The sequence below is a fragment of the Heterodontus francisci genome, chromosome 34 (assembly GCF_036365525.1).
Source record: "Heterodontus francisci isolate sHetFra1 chromosome 34, sHetFra1.hap1, whole genome shotgun sequence".
Classification (NCBI taxonomy): Eukaryota; Metazoa; Chordata; class Chondrichthyes; order Heterodontiformes; family Heterodontidae; genus Heterodontus; species Heterodontus francisci.
Window position 1 is genome coordinate 7572157 of NC_090404.1, and position 12744 is coordinate 7584900.

Consider the following 12744-nt stretch of genomic DNA (forward strand, 5'->3'; position numbering starts at 1 on the left):
CACATGTGCATCGATCTTTGAAGGTGACAGGGCATACTGAGAGAGTGATTAGTAAACCATATGGGATCTTGGGCTTCATAAATAGAGGCATAGAGTACAAAAGCAGGGAATCTTTATAAAGCTCTTGTTAGGCCCCAACTGGAGTACTGCATCCAGATCTGGTCACCACACTTCAGGAAGGATGTGAGGGTCCTTGACAGGGTGCAGAGGAGATTTATCCGAATGGTTCCAGAGATGGAGGATTTTAGTTACAAGGTTAGGTTGGAAAAGCTCGTTTGTTCTCCTTGGAGCAAAGGAGATTGAGGGGAGATTTGATAGAGGTGTACAAGATTATAACAGGCTTAGATAAGTTAGACAAGGAAAACTTTTCCCAATAACTGATGGTACAAAGACTAGGGAATACAGATTTAAGGTGTTGGGCAAGAGATGCAGGAGGGATGTAAGGAAGAACTTTTTTTATGCAGAAGGTGGTAATAACCTGGAACTCGCTGCCCACGAGGGTGGTGGAAGCGGAGACAATCGATGATTTTGAAAGGAAATTAGATGGGCACTTGAAGGAAATAAATTTGCTGGGCTACAGGGATCGAGCAGGGGAGTGCGACTGACTGGATAGCTCTGTGGAGAGCCATAATGGCCTCCTTCTATGCTTAGTTTATGTTATTCTTTCATGGAATATGGACATTGCTAGCAAGGCCAATATTTGTTGGCCATCCCTAACTGTCCTTGACAACTGAGTGGTTTACTAGGCCATTTCAGAGGGCAGTTCAGAGTCAACCACATTGCTGTGGGTCTGGAGTCACATGATTCTAACTTCCTTAGTTAGCCACGGATAGTGCATCCTTCTCATAGAATCTTTCTTTCTCAATGGCATGCATCTTTGTTGAGAGTTATGAAATATCTCCTTAAATGTCTGCCACTGATTCTCTACTCTCTTACCTTTTAACCAATTTTCCCAGTTCACTTCAACCAATTCTGTGTTCATACCCTTGTAATTGCCTTTATTTAAGTCTAAGACGCCAGTTGCAAACCCAGATTTCTCACCCTCAAACTCAATGTGAAATTCTTTCATGTTATGATCACTCTTGCCTCGAGGATCCTGTACTATGAGGTCATTAATTAATCCTTTATCATTACACCGCAACAGGTCTAAAACAGCCTGCTCCCTGATTGTTTCCAGAGCGTATTGTTCCATGAAACTGCCCCGAATACACTCTATTAACTCATCCTCCAGGCTAACTTTGCCAGGAGAATTTATTTCCATTGGATTTACTACCCTGCTTTTGCTAAAAAAAGAACGCCAGCCACATAAATAAAACTAGAACGTAGCTCGGAATGAATGAAGGTGGGGAGAGAACTCATATACTGAGATTATTTCCACTGGAGCAGAGAAAGCAAAGGACAAATTTCACAGGCAGTTTCTAAATACTGAAAAAAATGAGTGAATAAAGAAACTCGTTTAAAATTGTCACAAAGAGATTAAATAGATGGGGGACATTTCTTTACCCCTCTGTTGTGTCTAGATTCAGACTGCTTGTGTGACATTCAGTACTGGTTGAGCAGAAATATCCTCCATTTAAATGACTGAGCCATTCTCTTTGGTCCATGCCACAAATTTTGTTCCCTAGATACTGACTCCATCCATCTCTCTGGGAACTGTCTGAGGCTGAACCAAGACTGTTCACAAACCTTGATGTCACATTTGACCCCGAGATGAGCTTCTGATCACATATCTGCGCCATCACTAAAACCGCCTATTTCCACCTCCATTGCATTGTCTGACTTAGCCCAGCCTCAACTCATCTGATGCCAAAACCCTCAGGCATACCATTGTTACCTCTAAACTTGACTATTCTGAAACACTCCTTGCTGATCTTCCATCTTCGATCCTCCAAGAATTTAAACACTTCCAAATCTCTGCTGCTCATATCCTAATCTGCACCAAATCCTGTTCAAACATCACCCCTGTGCTTGCTGACCCAGATTGATACCCCGTCCGGCAATGTCTCCATTTTAAAATTCTCATCCCTGTTTTCAAATCCCTCCAGGGCCTCGCGTGTCTCCCAGTCTCTATAATCTCCTCCAGCCCTGCAATCCTCTGAGACATCTGCACTCTTCCAGTTTTGGCCTGTTGCACATCCCCATTGGTGGCCATGTCAAGGATCCAGGACAACATTCCTGTGAAGTGCCTTAGGACGTTTTACTATGTTAAAGGCGCTATATAAATACACGTTGGTGTTGTTGATCAGTTGCGGATTATCTAGGAGGAGAGAAGGGGACAGTAGAATTAATTATGGATTAATTTATGGGACAGTAGTGTTATGACACTTAGGAAGAGGAGTAGGTCATTTAGCCCATTGTGCCTGTTCTGCCATTCAATGGTTAATTGTGGTCTTTGCTCCAATATCCCTTTATGCTTTTGGTTAACAATTGACCCCGTGTCAACCATAGTTTGAGCAAGAATGTTCCAAACGTCGAGCACTCTTTGTGTGTGGAAGTGTTTCCTAATTTCATTCCTGACCCGGTTCCCCTTAATATCTTGATCAAATCACCCATTAACCTTCTAAATTCCAGGGAATACAACCTTCATTTGTGCATTCTTTCCTTGTAATTTAACTCTTGGAGTCCAGGTAGCATTCTGGTAAATCTACTCTGCACTCCCTGATTGTTCTAGCAATCGAGCGAGTAGCTACTTCGGCACAATACACATTTATAGTTCCGGTAACTGCAAATATATCGAGTTGTACCCATATACCACCTTAGCATTGTGCAACTCATCAAGGTGGTGAACAAACTAATGATCCAAAATACAAAGTTACTTTTGGAGAACGGTGACTAGGTGTGGTGAAGAAGGGTGCTTTTGAAGGTGGGAAGAGAAGTGGAAGCGCATTAGGGTGTGTGCACAGGCCAGGAGCGTGATTGCTTGAATTCTAAGCTGTGGACAATGCAGTGGAAGAGGAGGGAAACGGGTGAGTGTAATATGAACTAAAAGCAAACTCCAGGGAAATTTGTTCCATTTCTGTTTGAAATATTATTGCATTTCATGAAGATAAAAATTACTCCCATAGGATTGGGTTGAGATAACTGGATGACACAGAGATGGAGAACCACGGAACCAATGCTGCATGGAGAAGTCTTCCTAATGGTCAGAGTCCGTGTGTCACAAGACAGATCAGGATATAAAATACACCATGTCTCTCTATCAATGGGGAAGTGGGAGACAGGGGGATACCAGGAGGGAAAGAATTAATTCTAAATCATGACTTCTATGCTCATCATTTTAACTGGTGGAACACATATTCCAGCATGATATTCTATAACAGATAAAGGAAAGGTAACAAATCTATTGTTTGGCATAATATGGCACTGAGCCCTAAAAATTATCAAACTCTCATGATCATTTCCGGTTCGCGCCGGTAGAGCTTGTAGGAACAACCAGGTGGGGTGACTGATCACAGCATGGTATGTGAGTGACAGTGTCAGCAGGATGTCTCTGCTCACTGTCCGTGACCGCATACAAATTCCGCACAAGTTCAGAGTTAACTGCCACTGACCAGCGCTGCGAAACCGACATCATTTCCTTCATTTACTCCCATTTGGAAACAAACAAACTTATTAGCGAGAGGCAGCATGGTTTTGTGAAGGGGAGGTCGTGTCTTACTAATTTGATTGAGTTTTTTGAGGAAGTGACAAAGATGGTTGATGAAGGAAGGGCAGTGGATGTTATCTAAATGGACTTCAGTAAAGCCTTTGACAAGGTCCCTCATGGCAGACTGGTAGAAAAGGTGAAGTCACATGGGATCAGAGGCGAGCTGGCAAGATGGATACAGAACTGGCTCGGTCATAGAAGACAGAGGGTAGCAGTGGAATGATGCTTTTCTGAATGGAGGGATGTGACTAGTGGTGTTCTGCAGGGATCAGTGCTGGGACCTTTGCTCTTTGTGTATATATAAATGATTTGGAGGAAAATGTAGCTGGTCTGATTAGTAAGTTTGCGGACGACACAAAGGTTGGTGGAGTGATGAGGATTGTCAGAGGATGCAGCAGGATATAGATCGGTTGGAGATTTGGGCGGAGAAATGGCAGATGGAGTTTAGTTTAGAGATACAGCACTGAAACAGGCCCTTCGGCCCACCGAGTCTGTGCCGACCATCAACCACCCATTTATACTAATCCTACACTAATTCCATATTCCTACCACATCCCCACCTGTCCCTATATATTTCCCTACCACCTACCTATACTAGGGGCAATTTACAATGGCCAATTTACCTATCAACCTGCAATTCTTTGGCATATGGGAGGAAACCGGAGCACCCGGAGGAAACCCACGCAGACACAGGGAGAACTTGCAAACTCCACACAGGCAGAACCCAGAATTGAACCCGGGTCGCTGGAGCTGTGAGGCTGCGGTGCTAACCACTGCGCCACTGTGCCGCCCCAGACAAATGTGAGGTAATGCATTTTGGAAGATCTAATGTAGGTGGGAAGTATACAGTAAATGGCAGAACCCTTAGAAGTATTGACAGGCAGAAAGGTCCGGGCGTACAGGTCCACAGGTCACTGAAAGTGGCAATGCAGGTGGATAAGGTAGTCAAGAAGGCATATGGCATACTTGCCTTCATCGGTCGGGGCATAGAGTATGAAAATTGGCAAGTCATGCTGCAGCTGTACAGAACTTTAGTTCGGCCACACTTAGAATATTGTGTGCAATTCTGGTCGCCACACTACCAGAAGGACGTGGAGGCTTTGGAGAGAGTACAGAAGAGGTTTACCAGGATGTTGCCTGGTCTGGATTGTTTTCACTGGAATGACGGAGGTGGAGGGGCGACATGATAAAGGTTTACAAAGTTATGAGCGGCATGGACAGTGTGGATAGTCAGAAGCTTTTTCCCAGGGTGGAGGAGTCAGTTACCAGGGGACATAGGTTTAAGGTGAGAGGGGCAAAGTTTAGAGGGGATGTGCGAGGCAAGTTCTTTACACAGAGGGTGGTGAGTGCCTGGAACTTGCTGCCAAGGGAGACGGTGGAAGCAGGTACGATAACGACGTTTAAGAGGCATATTGACAAATACATGAATAGGATGGGAATAGAGGGATACGGTCCCTGGAAGTGCAGAAGGTTTTAGTTTAGGCAGGCATCAAGATCGGCGCAGTCTTGGAGGGCCGAATGGCCTGTTCCTGTATTGTACTGTTCTTTGTTCTATAACTAACAGGTGATTAAAGCCTCCCAAGCAGTGACAAGGCTGAGAGTCACTGAATAAACATACAACAGGAATGGAACAATGATTCCCAGCTAAGCTGTTGAGTGAATGAACTGATTGATCTACAGGAGCAACTAGAATCAGCAGCCCATCACTGTGGAGCTGTTCCCCAGTCACTATCTACAGGAGAGAATTAGAGAGAGCAGCCCATCACTGTGCAACTGTTCCCCAGTCACTATCTACAGGAGAGAGAGAATTACAGAGGATAGCACATCACTGTGGAACTGTTCCCCAGACACTATCGACAGGACAGAGAGAATTACAGAAAATAGCCCATCTTACCATCGGGGAGCGGAGAGGAGGGCAGTCGAACCTCTTCCAGCGCGCCGGAGGTTTGAAAAAAAAGGGCAGTGACATCAGAGGAGAGCTGCAAGGTGATTGGTTGGTGCGTGGCAGATGTTAGAATATCTTTTTAAAAAGGGGAAAGTTGTTTTTTTTCGTTGGAAAAAATCTCTGGTGATCAGGTGAGTACTACTAAAGTGTTTTGTTTTAAGGACTTTAGGTTTAAGTGGGTAGAACAAGGCCCCTAGTCTAATTAGTATTTTTTAATTAAGGGAGTAACTAACTAACCTAAGGGTAAGTCATGGCAGGAGAGCTCAGGCCCGTGATATGCTTCTCCTACACTATTTGGGAAATCAGGGACGCTTTCAGTGTCCCTGGTGACCATGTGTGCAGGAAGTGTATCCATCTGCAGCTACTGGCTACCCGCATTACGGAGCTGGAGCTGCGGGTGGATTCACTGTGGAGCATGCGCAATGCTGAGGAAGTCGTGGATAGCATGTTTAGTAAGGTGGGCACACCGCAGGTTTTGGCTACACAGACAGAAAAGAGATGGGTGACCACCAGACGGAGTAGTAGGCGCAGGCAGGTAGTGCAGGAGTCCCCTGTGGCCATCCCCCTCTCAGATATACCGCTTTGGATACTGTTGGGGGGATGACCTCCCAGGGCAAAGCAGCAACAGCCAAGTTCGTGGCACCACGGAGGGCTCTGCTGCACAGCAGGGGAGGAAAAAGGTTGGAAGAGCTATAAGTGATAGGGGATTCTATCGTAAGGGGTGCAGATAAGCGTTTCTGCGGCCACAAACGAAACTCCAGGATAGTATGTTGCCTCCCTGGTGCTAGGGTCAAGGATGTCTCGGAGCAGCTGCAGGACATTCTGAAAGGGGAGTGTGAGCAGCCAGAGGTCGTGGGCCATATTGGTACTAAAGACATAGGCAGGAAAAGAGATGAGGTCCTGCAAAGTGAATATAGGGAGTTAGGCAGAAGGTTAAAAAGCAGGACCTCCAGGGTTGTAATCTCAGGATTACTCCCTGTGCCATGTGCTGGTGAGGGTAGGAATAGGAGGATTAGGCAAATGAATGCATGGCTGAAGAACTGGTGTAGGTGGGAGGGCTTCAGCTACTTGGATCATTGGGATCTCTTCTAGTGCAGAGGTCACCTGTACAAGAAGGACCGGTTACATCTAAACTGGAAGGGGACCAATGTCCTTGTGGGGAGGTTTGTTAGTACTACTCGGAAGGGTTTAAGCTAGTCTTGCAGGGGGGGGTGGGACCCAAAGCAGTAGTCTCTCTGATGAGATAGTTGAGGCAAATGTAGAGGTTAAAGCAAACAATTCCAGTAGGCAGGCCGGGCAGGGGCAGGACAGGGAGCGTGGAAGGTCTGTTAGGCTAAACTGCATTTACTTTAATGAAAGAAACCTTACAGGTAAGGCAGATGAACTCAAAGCATGGATCGGTACACGGGATTGTGATATTATAGCTATTATGGAAACGTGGTTGAGGGATGGGCAGGACCTGCAGCTCAATGTACCAGGGTACCGATACTTCCGGCGTGACAGAGGTGGAGGTAAGAGAGGAGGGGGAGTTGCACTATTGATTAGGGAGAGCATCACGGCAGTACTTAGAGAGGATATCCCGGGGGGAACGTCCAGCGAGGCCATATGGGTAGAACTTAGAAATAAGAAAGGGGTGATCACTTTAATGGGATTATACTATAGGCCCCCTAATAGTCAAAGGGAAGTGGAGGAGCATATATGTAGGTCTAGGAATTATAGGGTTGTAATAGTAGGTGATTTTAACTTCCCTAATATTGACAGGGACTGCCTTAGTGCTAAGGGATCAGATGGGGAAGAATTTGTTAAGTGTGTCCAGGATAGTTTTCTGAAGCAGTATGTGGATGACCCTACTAGAGAAGGGGCTACACTCGACCTCCTCTTAGGAAATGAGGATGGGCAGGTGGTTGATGTATCAGTGGGGGTGCACTTTGGGACCAGTGACCATAACTCTATTAGCTTCAAGATAGTTATGGAAAAAGATAGGACTGGTCCTCAGGTTGAAGTCCTAAATTGGGGGAAGGCTAATTTCGATGCCATCAGACAGGAATTCTCAAAAGTTGAATGGGAGATGCTGTTTACAGGTAAAGGGACGTCTGGCAAGTGGAGGGCTTTTAAAAGTGAGATAGGAAGAGTTCAGGGCCGGCATGTTCCTGTTAGATGGAAGGGCAAGGCTGGCAAGTTTAGGGAACCTTGGTTGACGAGGGATATTGAGGATTTGTTCAGGACAAAGAAGGAGGCATATGTCAGGTATAGGCAGCTAGGATCGAGCGAGTCCCTCGAGGAGCAAAGGGGATGTAGGAGTACACTGAAGAAGGAAATTAGGAGGGCGAAAAGGAGCCATGAGATTTCCCTGGCAGATAAGATAAAGGAGAATCCTAAAAGGTTCTATAAGTCTATTAAGAGTAAAAGGGTAGCTAGGGAGAGAGTAGGTCCCTTTAAGGATCAGTGTGGAAATCTATGTGTGGAGACACGGGAAATGGGCGAGGTCTTAAATGAATATTTCTCATCCGTATTTACCGTGGAGAAGGTCATGGAAGCAATTGAGTTCAAGGGAGGGAACACCGATATCTACATTACAAAGGAGGAGGTGATGGAGGTATTGAAGCACATTAAGGTGGATAAATCCCCAGGGCCTGACCAGGTGTATCCTAAGATGCAATGGGAAGCAAGGGAGGAGATTGCTGCGGCCCTGGCAGAGATTTTTGTATCCTCATTAGCCACGGGTGAGGTACCGAAAGACTGGAGGATAGCTAATGTTGTGCCTTTATTTAAGAAGGGCAGCAGGGATAAGCCAGTGAACTACAGGCCGGTGAGCCTTACATCAGTGGTGGGAAAGTTATTGGAAGGGATTCTGAGACAGGGTTTATATGCATCTGGAAAGGCATGGTCTGATTAGAGATAGTCAGCATGGCTTTGTGCGTGGGAAATCATGTCTCACGAATTTGAATGAGTTTTTCGAGGAGGTGACCAAGAGGATTGACGAGGGCAGGGCAATGGGCATTATCTACATGGACTTTAGCAAGGCATTTGGCAAGGTCCCGCATGGTAGGCTGGTCTAGAAGGTTCGAACACATGGGATCCAGGGTGAGCTAGCAAATTGGATACAAAATTGGCTTGGTGATAGGAGGCAGAGGGTGGTAGTGGAGGGTTGTTTTTCAGATTGGAGGCCGGTGACCAGTGGTGTGCCGCAGGGATCGGTGCTTGGCCCTCTGCTGTTTGTCATATATATTAATGACTTGGATGTGAATGTAAGGGGCATGATTAGTAAGTTTGCAGAAGACACCAAAATTGGTGGTATAGTGGACAGAGAAGAAGATTGTGTCAGGTTACAACAAGATCAACTGGGAAAATGGGCAAGGGAGTGGCAAATGGAATTTAATGCAGACAAGTGTGAAGTTGGGAAGTTAAGCCAGGGCAGAACATATACAGTGAATGACAGGGCCCTGGGGAATGTTCTTGAGCAGAGAGACCTTGGGGTGCAAGTACATCGTTTCCTGAAAGTGACAACACAGGTAGACAGGGTGGTGAAGAAGGTGTATGGCATGCTTGCCTTCATTGGTCGAGGCATTGAGTACAAGAGTTGGGACGTCATGTTACAGTTGTACATAACATTGGTTAGGCCGCATTTGGAGTACTGTGTGTAGTTCTGGTCGCTGCACTACAGGAAAGATGTGATTAAGCTAGAGAGTGTGCAGAAAAGATTCACAAGAATGTTGCCTGGTTTGGAGGGCTTGAGTTATACAGAGAGATTGGATAGGCTGGGTCTGTTTTTGCTGGAGTGAAGGAGGCTGAGAGGGGACATGATAGAGGTATATAAAATTATGAGAGGCATAGATAGGGTAGATAGCCAGAGTCTGTTTCCAATGGAAGGGGTGAAGAAAACTAGAAGGCATAGATTTAAGGTGAGAGGGAAGAGGTTTAAAGGGGATCAAAGGGGTAAATTTTTCACACAAAGAATAGGTATCTGGAATGAGCTGCCTGATGAGTTGGTGGAGGCAGGAACAGTAGCGACACTTAAGAGGCATCTGGACAGGTACTTGAATGAGCGAGGCATAGAGGGATATGGAATGAATGCAGGCAGGTGGGATTAGTATAGATAGGCATTATGGTTGGCATGGACGCGGTGGGCCGAAGAACCTGTTTCTACACTATATGACTATGACTGTGGAACTGTTCCCCAGACACTATCTGCAGGAGAGAATTACAGAGAATAGCCCATCACTGTGCAACTGTTCCCCAGTCACTATCTACAAGAGAGAGAGAATTACAGATGAAGGCCATCACTATGCAACTGTTCCCCAGTCACTATCTACAGGTGAGAGAGAATTACAGAAAATAGCCCATCACTGTGCAACTGTTCCCCAGTTACTATCTGCAGGAGAGAGAGAATTACAGAGAATAGTCCATCACAGTGGAACTGTTCCCCAGTCACTATCTACAGGAGAGAGAGAATTACAGATAACAGCTATCACTGTGCAACTGTTCCCCAGTCACTATCTACGAGAGAGGGAATTACAGAGAATAGTCCATCACTGTGCAACTGTTCCCCAGTCACTATCTACAGGTGAGAGAGAATTACAGAGAATAGTCCATCACAGTGGAACTGTTCCCCAGTCACTATCTACAGGAGAGAGAGAATTACAGATAACAGCTATCACTGTGCAACTGTTCCCCAGTCACTATCTACGAGAGAGGGAATTACAGAGAATAGCCCATCACTGTGGAACTGTTCCCCAGTCACTATCTACAGGAGAGAGAAAATAACTGAGAATAGTCCATCACTGTGCAACTGTTCCCCAGTCACTATCTACAGGAGAGAGAAAATAACTGAGAATAGCCCCTCACTGTGGAACTTTTCCCCAGTCACTATCTACAGTAGAGAAAGAATTACAGAGAATAGCCTTTCACTGTGGAACTGTTTCCCTATCTTTCTTTTTTGATCTTTTCCTCCCAGTGCTCACATCCTCCCCACATTGGTCAATCCCCGCATATGAAATGTACTTAATATCCTGATGTTATTGGAAACACGTGCTCTTTGACCATCAGGAAGTCATCTCCATGCAGCAGTTCACACAGTCCAACTGCTCTGGATCATCCATCCACCATTCTCAATTTACCTCACAGAATCGCAGAATGATTACAGCACACAAGGAGGCTATTCGGCCCATCATGTCTGTATCAGCTCTCTGCAATTCCTGCATTCCAATAGTGACTACACTTCCAAAAAAAGTACTTCATTGGCTGTAAAGCGCTTTGAGACCTCTGGTGGTCTTGAAAGGCGCCATATTAATGCAAGTCTTTTTTCCTCCCTACATAAAAATGTTTTTCATGTCGTTGTTGCTTCTTTTGCCTTAAATTGGTATCCTTTGGTTCTGGATCAATTCGCCAGTGGGAACAGTTTCTCCCAATCTATTCTGTCCAGAACCTTCAGGATTTTGAACATGTCAAACAAATCCGCTCTTAATCTTCTCTTCTCAAAGGAGAACAGTACCAGCTTCTCCAACCTATCCATGTAACTAAAATTCCTCAGCCCTGGAACCATGCTCATGAATCTTTTCTGCACCCTCTCTAATGCCTTCACATCCTATAGGTACGTAAAAAGGAAATGTTTGGCTAAGAAAAATGTGGGTCCATTACAGGCAGAGTCAGGAGAATTTATAATGGAGAATAAATAAATGGCAGAGAAGCTAAATGATTACTTTGTGTCTGTCTTCACTGAGGAAGATACAAGAAATCTCCCAGAATTTTAGAGATCCGAGGAACTCGGGCGAATGAGACATTGAAGGAAATTAGTATTAGTAAGAAGGTTGTATTGGAGTAATTAATAGGGCTGAACGTTGATAAGACCCAGGACCTGATATTCTACATCCCAGAGTGTTGAAAGAGGTAGCTATGGAGATATGGAGGATGCATTGGTGATCATCTTCCAAAATTCTATCGATTCTGGAACGGATTGAAAGGTAGCAAAGGTCACCCCACTATTTATGATGGGAGGGAGAGAGAAAACAGGGAACTACAAACCTGTTAGTCTTACATCAATAGTGGGGAAAATGCTAGAATCTATTCTAAAGGATGTGATAAATGGACACTTGGATAATAATGATCTGACTGGGCATAGTCAACATGGATTTATGAATAGGAAATCATGTTTGACGAACCTGTTAGAGTTTTTTGAGGATGTTACTAACAGAATTGATAAAGGAGAGTTGGTGGACACAGTATACTTGGATTTTCAGAAGGCTTTTGATAAAGTCTCCCAAAGGAGATTGGTTCGCAAAATTAAAGCACATGGGATAGGAGGTAATATACTGGCATGGATTAAGCATTGCTTAACAGGCAGAAAACAGAGAGTAGTAATAAATGGGGAACAAATGTAATATTTCCAAGTTCGCCGATGACACAAAACTAGGTGGGAATGTATATTGTCAGGAAGATGCAAAGCGGCTTCAAGGTGATTTGGACAGAGTTAGTGAGTGGACAAGAACGTGGCAGATGGAATATAATGTGGAAAAATGTGAGATTATCCATTTTGGTAGGAGGAACAAATGTGCAGAGTATTTCTTAAATGGGAAGGGATTAAGAAGTGTAGATGTACAAAGGGACCTGGGTGTCCTCATCAATAAGTCACTGAAAGCTAGTATGCAGGTGCAGCAAGCAATTAGGAAGGCTAATGGTATGTTAGCCTTTATTGCAAGAGGATTTGAGTACAGGAGTAGCGAAGTCTTGCTTCAATTATATAGAACCTTGGTTAGACTGCACCTGCTGTACTGTATGCAGTTTTGGTCCCCTTACCTGAGGAAGGATATTATTGCCATAGAGGGAGGGCAACGAAGGTTCACCAGATTTGTTCCCAGGATGGTGGGACTGTCTTACCAAGAGAGATTGGGGAAACTGGGCTTGTATTCTCTAGAGTTTTGAAGACCGAGAGGTGGTCTCATTGAAATCGACAAAATACTTAAAGGGACAGACAGGGTAGATGCAGGTAAGATGTTTCCGCTGTTTGGGGAGTCTAGAACCAGGGGACATAATTTCAAAATAAGGGGGAAGCCACTTAGGACAGAGATGAGGAGAAATTTCTTTACTCAGAGGGTTGTGAATCTTTGGAATTCTCTACCCTAAAGGGCTGTTGAAGCTCAGTTATTCAGTATGTTTA

At 44.9% G+C, this 12744-nt stretch overlaps 1 protein-coding gene across 6 annotated transcripts in view; it reads right to left on the reverse strand.

Annotated features, from left to right (window-relative positions):
• Positions 1 to 12744, reverse strand: part of LOC137348994 (protein mono-ADP-ribosyltransferase PARP14-like) — a 78842-nt gene that overhangs the window by 52278 nt on the left and 13820 nt on the right. The window contains exon 1 of one of the 6 annotated variants that reach the window (XM_068014245.1): positions 1504 to 1798. The exons of the other annotated variants lie outside the window; for them this stretch is intronic. Coding sequence (XP_067870346.1) covers positions 1504 to 1542 — 39 coding nt within the window. The 5' untranslated portion in view covers positions 1543 to 1798. Of the gene's footprint in view, positions 1 to 1503; positions 1799 to 12744 lie in introns of those variants that run through there. 6 annotated transcript variants of the gene reach the window in all.